General features: G+C 36.1%; 1 protein-coding gene across 1 annotated transcript in view; it reads right to left on the bottom strand.

Moving 5' to 3' along the window:
• Nsl1 (NSL1 component of MIS12 kinetochore complex) overlaps positions 1-14,242 on the bottom strand; it is a 39,434-nt gene extending 25,192 nt beyond the window's left edge. Inside the window, exons 1-2 of the mRNA XM_005329425.5 lie at positions 14,009-14,242; positions 10,790-10,868 (exon numbers count right to left, since the gene is read on the bottom strand). Of these exons, the coding sequence (XP_005329482.1) occupies positions 10,790-10,868; positions 14,009-14,242 (313 nt within the window). The remainder of the gene's footprint in view (positions 1-10,789; positions 10,869-14,008) is intronic.
• Between the last annotated feature and the right edge of the window lie 88 nt (positions 14,243-14,330).

Consider the following 14,330-nt stretch of genomic DNA (forward strand, 5'->3'; position numbering starts at 1 on the left):
AAATGAAACACTAACTATATCTGGAGTTTAAGACTTTTAAAAAGAAGTAATATTTGAGCCTGGCTCAGTGGTACAGTTTTGTTATTCCAGCAACTCAGGAGACTAAAGCAGGAGGATTGTGAGTTCAAGGCCAGCCTTGGCAACTTAGCAAAAAAATATAAAGAGCTGGGGATATAGCTTGGTGGTAGAGCACTCCTGGGCTCATTCCTAATACAAAAAAGAAATAACATTTGAGCTCAAAATATAACTGTAAATCCACTGGATAAAAATGGTAGGGGGAAGGCTGAAGATATAGCTCAGTTGGCAGAGTTCTTGCCCAGCATTCACAAGGCCCTAAATTCAATCCCCAGAGCCAAAAAAAAAAGAAAAGAAAAAAAAGTAGGAGAAAAATGATAAGGAAACGCATTTTTGGCAGAGGAAAACAGTACTTGTAATAGCACAGAGTCTTGAGAAACAGAAAAATTCTAAATGCCTGCAGAATGAACTAAAGGTAAAAAGGATGAAAAATATTTAAGAACTAGACTGTAGGGCTGGGGTACAGCTCAATGGTATAGCAAGTACTTAGCATGCAAGAGGCCCTGGATTCAATCCCCAGCACTAAAAAGAAACACAAACAAACAAACAAACAAACAAAAAAACCCTTAGACTATAAAGGACATTTAGTAGCAGAGATATCCACAAGTTATTAATGTGATTATCCTCACATAAAAATAAAAAAAAAATCTTAAAGAGTTATATACCACATAAAAATAAATTAATAAAAATAAAGGTATTAAGAAAAAAACTTTTGCAGAACTCATAATCAGCTTGTCCTTATGAGTGCAAAAATTTTGATTCAGGATGTACATAGAGCTCAGAAATGACATTCTACATGAAATAAGTTCAGGTGCTGATCAACTTTATTCTGAAAATAATTTTGAAGAGTAAAAACACTAAGTAGTTATGAATCCTAAAAAACTAGGTCCTCAGCTTACTTGGTTTACATTAGATGTGTTCTGTTGTGTCAAAATCTGTTAAAAATGGATCTATTTGGGGCTGGGGTTGTGGCTCAAAGGTAGAATGTTAATCTAGCATGCATGAGGCACTGGGTTCAATCCTCAGCACCATATAAAAATAAAATAAAGGTATTGTGTCTCTCTATAACTAAGAAATAAATAAAATTTATTTTTATTTTATTTATTTTTAAAAAATGGATCTAGGGGCTGGGGTTGTAGCTCAGTTGGGAGAGTGTTTGCCTGGCATGTGTGAGGCACTGGGTTCGATCCTCAGCTCCACATAAAAATAAAATAAATAAAGGTATTTTATCTGTCTACAAAAAAAATTTAAAAATGGATCTATTTATTTTATTAAGCAGAAACTTTGTTATAAAATTTGAAACAGCATGTATATTATTTGAAACATTCTGAGAAACTGCTGATATATGTCAGCATATACATCCATATCAGGTAAAGATTAATGAAGAACATCAGGTATGCTCTTTCATTCATGTAATGAATATTTGTTGAATCCAAATAAATTACTTCTTTAGAGAGTATTATGAGAGAGACATTTCTTACTTAGAATACTTATTTATAAATAAGCAGCTCTAAATTTTAACATATCCATTAAAAAAAGTTAAATCACTAACTAAAAAAGAATAATGTACACAACCAGTTTAAAAAAAAAAAAAGTTTCCCAGCTAAACCTTTGTACGGAAGGAAAATGGTCTCTTAATGCCACCTAAGGATAAAAAAGCTGCAAAATTGAAACATATAAACAAATTTGAACAGAGAATTATTCATTAATTTAACAAACACTTAACAGGGACCTATAAGGTGCCAAGTTGAAAAAATATGAGGAGAAAAACAAATATAATTCCTGCTCTCAAGGAACTTATGTTCCAAACATTAAATCTAACTGATCCTTCTGTAACTAAGTCAACTCAGGGTAGTAACAGAGGAAGGGAAGAGGTTGGTTTCACTTATATATTCATTCATTCATTCCTTTGTTCCTTCACTCATTTACATAAGGATCTCAAGTGCCCGATCCTAGAAATCTTAGTTGCCGGATCTTAGAAATCGTAGTCAACAAAACAGACAAAAAACTTCTGCCCCAGGGGCTGTGGTTATGGCTCAGTGGTACAGCGCTTACCTAGCACCTGTGAGGCAATGGGTTCAATCCTCACCATCACATTAAAATAAAGGTATTGTGCCCACCTACAACTGGAAAAAAAAATAATAAACTTATCTTGCTAAGGGTTGCTTTAGCTATTCTGGATCTCTTATTTTTCCAAATAAATTTCATGACTGCTTTTTTTATTTCTATGAAGAACGTTATTGGGATTTTAATAGGCATTGCATTAAATCCATATAACGCTTTTGGTGGTATGGCCATTTTGACAATATTAATTCTGCATATACAGGAGCATGAGAGATCTTTCCATATTCTGAAGTTTTCTTCAATTTCTTTCTTTAGTATTCTGTAGCTTTCATTGTAGAGGTCTTTCACCTCTTTTGTTAGATTCTCAGGCTGGTTTTTTTTTAAAGGCTATTGTGAATGGAGTAGTTTTCTAATTTTTCTTTCTGTGGTTCATCGCTGATGTATAGAAATGTATTTAATTTGTGGGTGTTGTTTTTATATCCTGCTACTTTGCTGAATTAATTTACTAGTTCTAGAAGTTTTCTGGTGGAATTTTTTGGATCTTCTAGGTATAGAATCATGTCATCAGTAAATAGTGATGAGTTTGAGTTCTTCTTTTGTCTAATTGCTCTGGCTAGAGTTTCAAGGATGATGTTGAATAGAAGTGGTGAAAGTGGGCATCCTTGTCTTGTGCCAGTTTTTAGCAGGAATGCTTTCAATTTTTCTCCAAGTATAATGATGTTGGCCTTGGGTTTAGCATATATAGCGTTTACAATGTTGAGGCATGTAAAAACTACCAACCCTAGTTTTTCTAGTGTTTTGAACATGAAGGTGTGCTGTATTTTGTCCTGTGCTTTTTCTGCATCTATTGAGATGATCATATGATTCTTGTTTTTAAGTCTATTAATATGATGAATTACGTTTATAGATTTCTGTATGTAGAACCAACCCTGCATCCCTGGGATGACTCTCATTTGAATGTGGCGAACTATCTTTTTATATGTTTTTGTATGTGATTTGCCAAAATTTTTTTGAGAATTTTTGCACCTATGTTCACCAGGGATATTGGTCTGAAGTTTTCTTTCCTTGGTGTTTCTTTGTCTGGTTTTGGTCTCAGGGTTGTATCAACCCCATAGAATGAGTTTGGAAGGGTTCCCTCCTTTTCTATTTCATAGAATACTTCAAAGAGTATTGGTGTTAATTCTTGTTTGAAAGTCTTAAAGAACTCAGCTGAGAATCCATCTGGCCCTGGGCTTTTCTTGGTTGGTAGGCTTTTTTTTTTTTTTTTAAAGAGAGAGAGAATTTTTTAATATTTATTTTTTTAGTTTTTGGCGGACACAACATCTTTGTTTGTACGTGGTGCTGAGGATGGAACCCGGGCCACACACATGCCAGGTGAGTGCGCTACCGCTTGAGCCACATCCCCAGCCTGGTTGGTATGCTTTTGATGGTGTTTTCTATTTCATTACTTAAAATTAATCTGTCTAAATCATGTATGACCTCCTCATTCAGTTTTGGTAAGTCATATGTCTCTAGAAATTTGTCAATGTCTTCAATATTTTTTATCTTATTAGAGTATAAATTTTCAAAATAGTTTATAATTACCTTCTGTATTTTGGACATGTCCATTGTGATATTTCCTTCTTCATCTTTTAGTAATTTGAGTTATCGTTTTCTCTTCATTAGCATGGCCAAAGGTTTACCTATTTTATTTATTTTTTCAAAGAACCAACTTTTTGTCAATTTTTTTCAATTGTTTTTGTTTTGATTTCATTGATTTCAGCTCTGATTTTAATTATATCCTGTCTTCTACTGCTTTTGGTGTTGATTTGTTCTTCTTTTTCTAAGGTTTTGAGATGTAGTATTAGGTCATTTATTTGTTGACTTTTTATTCTTTTAATGAATGCACTCAATGCAATAAACTTTCCTCTTTGTACTGCCTTCTTAGTGCCCCAGATATTTTGATATGTAGTATCAGTGTTCCCATTTACCTCTAAGAATTTTTTTATTTCATCCTTGATTTTTTCTACTATCCATTCATCATTCAATTGTGTATTAGTCTCCATTTGTTACAGTAGCTTCTATTTTTTTTTTAATATTTATTTATTTATTTTTTAGTTTTCGGCGGACACAACATCTTTGTTGGTATGTGGTGCTGAGGATCGAACCCGGGCCGCACGCATGCCAGGCAAGCGCACTACCGCTTGAGCCACATCCCCAGCCCTCTATTTTTTTATTTTATCATTAATTTCTAATTTTATTCCATTCACAATACCCAACCTTAAACTATACTACAGAGCTATAGTAACAAAAACAGCATGGTATTGGCATCAATACATTCTATACTATTGGTCTACATCTACTATGTAGACCAATAGTTCAGAATAGAGGACACAGAGACAAAACAAATACGGTTTTCTCATACTAGACAAAGGTGCCAAAAACATTCACTGAAGAAAAGATAGCCTATTCAACAAATGGTGCTGGCAAAACGGAAATCCATATGTAGCAAAATGAAATTAAACCTCTCTCTCTCACCCTGCACAAAAATCAACTCAAAGTGGATCAAAGACTTAGGCACTAGAACAGAGACCCTGCACCTACTAGAAGAAAAAATAAGCCCATCTTCACCACATCAGTCTAGGATCTGACTTCCTTAACAAGACTCCTAAAGCACAAGAAGTAAAATCAAGAATCAATAAATGGGATGGATTCAAATTCTCAGCAAAGGAAACAATAATGTGAGGAGAGAGCCTACAGATTGGGAGAAAATCTTTACCACATGCACCTCTGATAAAGCATAATCTCTAGGATATATAAAGAACTCAAAAAACTTAATACCAAAAAAACAAATAACCCAATCAATAAATGGGCTAAGGAACTGAAGACATTTCACAGAGAAGAAATACAATTGATCAACAAACATATCAAAAAGTATTCAACATCTAGTAATAAGAGAAATGCAAATCAAAACTGCTCTTAAGATTTCATCTCACTCCAGTCAGAATGGCAATCATCAAGAATACAGGCAACAATAAATGTTGGTGAGGATGTGCTGAAAAGGGTGCACTTATACATTGCTGGTAAGACTGCAAATCGGTGTAACCACTATGGGAAACAGTATGGAGATTCCTCAGAAAATTGGGAATGGGGCCATCATTTGGCCCAGCTATCCCACTCCTTGGTTTATACTCAAAAGACTTAAAATCAGCATACTATAATGATGCAGCCACATCAATGTTTATAGCAGCTCAATTCATAATAGCTAGACTATGGAACAACCTAGGTATCTCTCAATAGATGAATAGATAAAGAAAATGTGGTATATGTATACTCAATGGAATATTCCAAAGCTTTAAAGAAGAGTGAAATTATGGCATTTACCAGTAAATGATTGGAGAATATCATGCTAAGTGAAAAAAGCCAATCTCACAAAACCAAAGGCCAAATGTTTTCTCTAATATGCTAATTCACAATAAGTAGGGCGGGGCACTACAGAAGAATAGAGTTGCCTTAGATTAGGTAGAGGGAAGTGATGGGAGGGGAGGGGAGGGAATGTGGGAATAGGAAAGATAGTAGAATGAAACAAACATTATTACTGTATGTATACATGTGAATGCATGACCAATATGATTCTACAACATGTACACTCAGAAAAATAAGAAATTATATCCCATTATGTATGATATATCAAAGTGCATAAATGCATTCTACTGTCATGTAGAACAAATAAAAAATTTTTTAAAAAAAACCACCTCTGCCCTTGTAAAGCTTACTTAGTGCTTCTATGTTCTACATCAAAAACAAAACAAATCCTATTAATTCTATTTTCTGAATCTCTCTCTTTTCTGGGGGGAGGGTACTGGGAATTGAATTCATGGGTACTCTATCACTGAACTATATATATTCCCATTCCTTTTTTTATTATTATTTTTTTATTTTGAGATAGGATGTTGTTAAATTGCTGACATCAGCCTTGAATTCACAATCCTCCTGCCTCAAACTCTGAGCCACTGGGATTATAAGGGTGTGACACTACACCTGGCTCTAAATATCTCTTGAACCTATCTTTTTCTATTGTTTTAGTGCAGGTCTTCACCTTTTTTTGCTGCACTATTGCAATTAACTCCCTATGGGCTGACTGCCTTAAATTTCTCCATTCTCCAATCCATCCCTCAGACAGCCAGCAGTTAGTTTTCTAAAACAGAATCCTTTGCATGTAATTCTACTTTAAAAAACTCATTGAAGCTAGTCAATCTTTAAAAAACAAATACCAAATGACCCCTTTGATATAAGGGGAGTAAACAAGGACAGGGTAGGGACAAAGAGCTTGAGAAGAAGATTTACATTAAACAGGGATGAAGGTGGGAGGGAAAGGGAGAAGGGAAATCTCATGGAAATGGAAGGCAATCCTCAGGGTTATACAAAATGATATATAAGAGGAAAGGAGGGGTAAGACAAGATAATATAAATGGAAGAAATGATTTACAGTAGAAGGGGTAGAGAGAGAAAAGGGGAGGGGAGGGGAGGGGAGGGGAGGGGGGATAGTAGAGAATAGGACAGACAGCAGAATACATCAGACACTAGAAAGGCAATATGTCAATTAATGGAAGGGTAACTGATGGGATACAGCAATCTGTATACGGGGTAAAGTTGGGAGTTCATAACCTGCTTGAATCAAACTGTGAAATATGATGTATTAAGAACTATGTAATGTTTTGAACGACCAACAATAAAAAAAAAAAAAAAAAAAACTCATTGAGGGCTGGGGGTGTAGCTCAACAGTAGAGTGCTTTCCTGACACAGATGGGTGAGATCCCCAGCACTGCAAAACCAGACAAAAACCTCACTGCTTCACATTGCCTGCAGGATAAAGTACAAATTCCTTAGCATATCCTTCAAGGCTACTGGAGATTTAACCTCAACTTTTCTTTCTGGCCACATCTGCCATTTTTCCCAATTCACTTCTGATATTTTCCAAACACATCACTCCTGTGTGCTTTTGCACATGCTGTTTTGTTTCAGATATCCTTGCTACTTCCTAACTAGCACACTCATTTATTTATGCATCTTACTTAACAACAACCTACTGTTAGGTCTTCTCCCACTTTCCAAAGAGCATAGTGATTCCACACCCATTTCCTTCCATAGCTGCACCATTGTTTGGGGTATATATATTTATGATTGTTATGTCTTGTTGGTGTATGGTTCCATTGAGCAGTATGTAATGTAATCTTTATCCTTTTTGATTAATTTTGGCTTGAAGTCTACTTTATTTGATATGAATATGGAAACCCTTGCTTACTTCTGTAGTCCATGTGAGTGGTATTATTTTTCCCAACCTTTTTTGCCTTCAGTCTGTGTAATGCCTTTTCCTAACGGATGAGTCTCCTGTAGGCAGCATATTGTTGGATTCTTTTTCTTAATCCAATCTGCTAGCCTATTTCTTTTGATTGGTGAGTTTAAGCCATTAACATTTAGGGTTACTATTGAGACATGGTTTGTATTTCCAGCCATATTGGTTTATTTTTATTATTTAACTTGTTTTTTCTCTTTGATTATTTTTTCCTTTAGTGTACTACCTCCCTTTGCTGGTTTTCATTGTTGTTTTTCATTTCCTCTTCATGAAATGTAGTTCTCGTTTTCTAGCTATAAATTTTTTTAACTTTTGTTTATCATGGAAGGTTTTTATTTCATCTTCAAATCTGAAGCTTAATTTTGCTGGATACAAGATTCTTGGTTGGCACCCATTATCTTTCAGAGCTTGAAATATATTGTTCCAGGATCTTCTAGCTTTCAGGGTCTGTTCAAACGGAGATCTACGCTGATAGCCACACCTACCAAAAAATGGTGAGAAAGGTTTTCCAAAATGGAGTCTCTCTGCTTCCAGCGCTGGGGTGTCTGGTAAAGTGGGAGGAGCTGGGATGGTCTTGTGCGATGGCTAGATTGCAGTCATGTGACTGGAAAACAGAGGCTCTGATTTCTGCACAGGTGGTCACAGCTCTCCATTTTCTTCCATGAATGATTAGTTCCTAAATGTCAGGACATGTCTGTTCCTCAGTTTTCCAGCATTTGGCATAAGACCTAGCATTTACCAGGTACCATGGAAGAAGGTGAAAGTATACTGTAGCTTTCTCAACTACCTCTCCTCACAAGCTTGCACCACCACATTCAGCAATTGTTTTTTTCATTTTAATGTATAAATAAAAAAGTGAATTTTGGTAACTTTGAAGAGATAAATATTATAATCCTAAGGACAGTAAAGTCTTCAGAGCGAAGTATTACCTCAATGTTGTGAAGAAAAATTATAACCACAGACAGTTTTGTGGTATGGCTGTAGTCAGCTCAAGGGTATGAACATAAAGCTATGCTAGTGACTTCAACTCAATAATATGAACATAAAGCAGTGACTTCAAGCTATGCTAGTCAGATCTGAGTGACAGCACCATGAGAACATACTAGTCTCTCTTGTCAAGGTAGCCCTTCTCTGGACATTGCTGTCCTGGCAAGGGGAATTCTGCCTCTCTTCTCACACTGATAATTCCCTATTTTTTTTTTTCTACACTAACCATTCTTTCTCTTAAAATTTTTGATCTCTTTAGATACTTGTTAGAGTGTGTGTATACATACATATGTATATAAATGATTATATATATATATATATATATATATATATATATATATATATATATATATATATATAATCAACTCTGCTGTAGGCCAAGAAAATATTCTTTTTAAGGAGTCTTCTACAAATATATGACCTCATCCTTTGCTTGGTACTAGTATACTACTTCTAAGGGTGCTTCAGTATCCACTCTAAGGATCACTTGCAAAAATAAAACTTGTTTTATAAGGAATGAATAGGAATCGTCTGGGCCTGTTTCTTTTACTTTTCTTTTTTTTTCCCCAATATAAGTGAATTTATTTCATGTTAGAGTTGTCAAATCTGACAACAGAACCATTTGCATACATAGTATTCTGGTGTTTTGTCTACTACAGTATAACAAATCTCCTGTAAACAAGTGGCTTAAAAGAACTGCTGCTTAAGTATGGAGATTCCTGGGAAAGCTGGGAATGGAACCACCATTTGACCCAGCTATTGCCCTTCTCGGACTATTCCCTGAAGACCTTAAAAGAGCGTACTACAGGGATACTGCCACATTGATGTTCATAGCAGCACAATTCACAATAGCTAGACTGTGGAACCAACCCAGATGCCCTTCAATAGATGAATGGATAAAAAAAAAATGTGGCATTTATACACCATGGAGTATTATGCAGCACTAAAAATGACAATATCATGGAATTTGCAGGGAAATGGATGGCACTAGAGCAGATTATGCTTAGTGAAGCTAGCCAATCCCTAAAAAACAAATACCAAATGTCTTCTTTGATATAATGAGAGCAACTAAGAACAGAGCAGGGAGGAAGAGCAGGAAGAAAAGATTAACATTAAACAGAGGCATGAGGTGGGAGGGAAAGGGAGAGAAAAGGGAAATTGCATGGAAATGGAGGGAGACCCTCAAAATTACACATAAGAGGTTGTGAGGGGAATGGGAAAATAAACAAGGAGAGAAATGAATTACAGTAGATGGGGTAGAGAGAGAAGATGGGAGGGGAGGGGAGGGGGGATAGTAGAGGATAGGAAAGGTAGCAGAATACAACAGTTACTAAAAGGGCATTATGTAAAAATGTGGATGTGTAACCGATGTGATTCTGCAATCTGTATTTGGGGTAAAAATGGGAGTTCATAACCCACTTGAATCTAATGTATGAAATATGATATGTCAAGAGCTTTGTAATGTTTTGAACAACCAATAAAAAAAATTAAAAGAAAATTAGAAAAAGAACTGCTGCTTATCTGCTCTCTGTTCATGGGTAGAGGGTGGTAGAAAAAGCTCATCTTTGTTCTATATAATATGGGTTGGTGGCTTGATGGACCAAAGGACCCATGATGGTTTCAATCACAGGTCTGCTGCCTTAGCTGGGATGGCCAGAATGGCTGGGGGGCTGGCAGAACTTCTCCTCTCCTTTTATAATCTCTCATTTGCCAGAGCAACTACCTTCAGCAAAGTAGTCAGACTTTTGTGATAAGTTAGCTGCCCTCTAACAGAACATTTTGGTCTGAACTATAACCCTGTAAAATTCTTATGAAGTATTAACTCTCAGAAAACCTCAGAGATAGACACTTAAAATGAAGTAATATGGAAAGGTTCTAATCCAGTATGACTTGTGTAATAAGAAAAGCGGCACCACAGACATGCATGCACAGTGAAAAGGACACAGTGAGAAAGGACACAATGAGAAAGTGGTCATCTGTGAGCCAAGGGCAGAAGTCTCAGGAGAAACCAGCCTGCTGACACGGGCCTGTTTCTTCATCTGGGGATAATACTACAGTATTTTCCAATAAACTTTAAAGATTAATCAGATGAAATCCTGTTTATAATACTAGAGAGCATATATGATGGATCAAGGTAACTACTGTGTTTCCTCCAGATTATGACTTCAATAGTCTTCTATATTAGTTTCCATTTTTATCCTCATAATTCACATAAAGAATTAAAAACAAGTGATAATGAAAACTGGGATTTAAAAGAAACATTCAAAATAAAATTAGCGACCAAAAAACAAAGAAATTAATGACAGAAGAAAAAGTTATGACACGTACCCATAAAACAATTATCTGAAGCTTCCTGCCATGCTTGCCCATTAATGCTGACATTCTCTTGCACAGCTGATTCAAAGGTCTGCAATAAATTCACAGTAGTCAAGTCACTGAAAAATTTTTTAATGCCAAATCCAAGCATTTTGTCAAAATAATTTCAGATTTGTGACCATGTACATAGAAAAGTTAGAGACTAGCCTATTAGTGCATTTATTCTTTGCAATGAAGTAAAATTCCATTTTAGTCACTGAGATGTACTGATAACAATTTTAGCTATGATAGCCATTATGGTACCTGTGAGAAAATTTGCTGCATAATTTTAGAATATTCTTGTAAACAAATAAATAAAAAAAACCTGTATATGAAATTAAAAATAAAGGCTAACAATTTGGACTCAATTGAATCCCAGGTGTACTAGTGATACACATGCTGCAGAATGAATGCCACTGTTAACAAGAGGGAAAATAAACATCTTTAAAATAAACTAAAATTAATTTCTACTTTATAAATAACAATATTGGGGGGGGCTGGGGATATAGCTCAGCTGATAGAGTGCTTGTCTCACATGCACAAGGCCCTGGGTTCAATCCCCAGCACCACAAAAAAAAAAAAAAAAAAAAAAAAGTTTTTTTAGGGATGCAAAGACCAGAAAGACCTGAGATTTGCTTTAACACAATACAAAATAAAGAACTAAAGGAATTTGGTAGTGCCATTAAATTTTTAATGCATATTCCCTATTACCCAACAATTTCACTTATAGCAATATATCCAAATGGATTAGTTTCATTAAAAAAAATTAAAGAGGATGGACTCTTTATGGTACAGAATGTTCATTTCAATACTGTTTGAAATATGAAAAATTAAGGGGAAAAATAAAATTCAATTTAAAAATCAGGAAAATTGATAAATATCCACACCAGATGGTACTTTAAAAGAATATCATCTCTATATAACACTGACGGGGGCTTGGGCTGTGGCTCAGTGGTAGAGTGCTCGCCTAGCATGTGCGAGGCTCTGGGTTCTATCCTCAGCACCACATATAAATAAAGTTATTGTGTGCAACTACAACTAAAAAAATAATCATACATCTTTAAAAAAATTGACAGGTAATAGTCAAAGACATATTTAGTTTTTTTAAAAAAAGGCAAGTCAATAACAATTCATCAGCATGACACTATTAATGTAAGCAAGCAAGCAAAGAAAAACAGAAGGGGGAGTAAAACCATAAAAGGTGTGTGGGGGGGTTTATTCCCCACCAGGTACTCTCCAAATAGTTATCTCCAGGAAGCTTTGAAGAGGGATAAGGAAAAGAAATTCAAAGCAGAATTTTGCTTAAATTTAAGCAAAGTAGAATTGCTTAAATTTAAATGCTAGTGTTTAAATTTTTAAAAATGAGTATGTGTTTTGTAGCACTTTTATAATTAAAAATAGGCATAAATCAAATAACTGACAATTATAAAATGTATATTCTACAAGGATTTTATAAAGTAAAATTTAGGTTGAAAATGTTCATAACACAATACAAAATATGTATGGGCTTGCAAGAATTTATGTATGGACTTGCAAGAATTACCTAAGAATACAAATTGTCTTTGTAATACTCACTGCAGTCCTACCAATACTATTTTTGTAGAATAAATGCTACTATATTATACAGTTTTAGATGAAGAGCTACATCAATATAATTAAAGCTTATTTAAAATGAAACACAAGTTAATTTCCTTGGTAGTTAGTCTAAGCCTTCAAAAATTTATCTTGTTGATTCACTTTAAGATCTCACTAAAGAGGATATAAGATGTTAAGCCACATTCTGCTTTTTACATATGGTAATTAAGTGTTTAAAGTACCTTAACATTTCCTAAGATCAGAGAAACTATTATTATTGCAGTCCTCTTTCAAAAAACTACTAAAAAAATGTTCTGAGGTATACTTCTATTCTTGCCTTTCTTACAAGAGGGAATAACATGAACCACTGCATATAAAACTGGAATACAAATTAGAACCTAAGGAGTTTCTCTCTCCTTCCTCCCCCCCCCTCCATGAACCACTGCATATAAAATTGGAATACAAATTACAATTACAATTTAAGGAGTTTCTTCTCTCCTTCTCCCTCTCTCTTCTCTCTCCTTTCTCTCTCCTCTCCCCTTTCTCTCCCCTCTCTTCTTCTCAATCTCTTCCTCTCTCTCTCTCTCTCTCTCTCTCTCTCTCTCTCTCTCCCTCCCACCCTCCCTCCCTCTCCCCCCCACCCCCAGCAATACTGGGGAATGAACCTAGAGGCACTCTACAACGGAGCTACAGCCCCATCCTTATTATTTTTGTTCTGAGACAAGGTCCCCACTAAGTTGCCTAGGCTGCCCTTGAATTTGTGATCCTTTTGTCTCAGCCTCCCAAGTACCTGAGATTATAGGCAAGCACCATCATTCTGGGACCCAAAGAATTTTCTTCATTCTTTTTCCATTTAACCTCTATTTTAACTCTTTGCACTGTGATCATTCATATTCACCAATGTGCTGCATTATAAGCTATAAGTTATTTTTCTTGCACAGATTGTGTGTTTCCTTATGACAGGCACCAATTCCTCAATTTATTTCCTTTTTCCAACAACTACCATCTCCAGGGCTTTGCAAAATATCCGAGAAAGGAAAGGAAAATGTGTTATAAGGACTAACTTTAACATTAATGAAATTTATAAGCAACATATGTAACCCTCTTCACTTATTTTAGACTTATAAAGAAAATGTTTTCGATCTGCTTCTAAGAGGTTCTAAAACGCCAAAAGGCCAAGACCAGGTGACTTTCCAGGATTACCCTTTCTTGGAGAATTCCTCAGAATGTATTATATGCCTGCTCCGTTCAAAAGAGGAATCAATAGACACGTAGAAAGGAAAGTTAACACGTTCAGTGTATCATTACTTTAAGTGGTAAAATGGTACCTTGAGTTAAAGAAAACATTTTTATTTCAATTAATTACGCCTGTTTTTTCTTTTATATTATTTATGAAGGTTGCCTTACATTTCTCCCGGGTCAGCACTGGTCCAAGTAATTAATAATACCCAGCTGATACTAACATCTATTCGTTCTCCCCTCGCCTTTCTCAGGTTGCTTCTACAGCAGCCTGGGCACCGTTAATTCCGCTGAGGCCTGGAGTAGGGTCTTTCTTAGCCCGGAGACCCGGAGTACTAGGTAAGGAAGTGTTAAACAGGCGGCAAACTTAGTCCGTACCCACTGCGCATCTCGCAGCGCGAGCTCCCGAATCTCCTCTGGCAGCGCGTCTCCGAGCTCTTGCACGAAGCGGCGGCACAGTTCTACCAGTTCCGTCACAGCTCTCTTCGAAGTGCAACGCACTCGGAAGTCCTCTCGGGGGTTGGCTGGGCCTGCGGTCTGGCTGTCTGTCCCGGCCACTATCTCTTGGTCCTGCGAAGGGGCGACAGCCACTGACTCAGAAGCCCCCGCCATTTTCCAGTTTGAACTGCAGGCGGGGACCCTGGGACCGGAAGTCCGAGTTCCAACTAGTGGAAGGAGCACACGTCCCGCCTGAAACTCG

This window comes from Ictidomys tridecemlineatus, chromosome 10, assembly GCF_052094955.1.
Source record: "Ictidomys tridecemlineatus isolate mIctTri1 chromosome 10, mIctTri1.hap1, whole genome shotgun sequence".
Lineage (NCBI taxonomy): Eukaryota > Metazoa > Chordata > Mammalia > Rodentia > Sciuridae > Ictidomys > Ictidomys tridecemlineatus.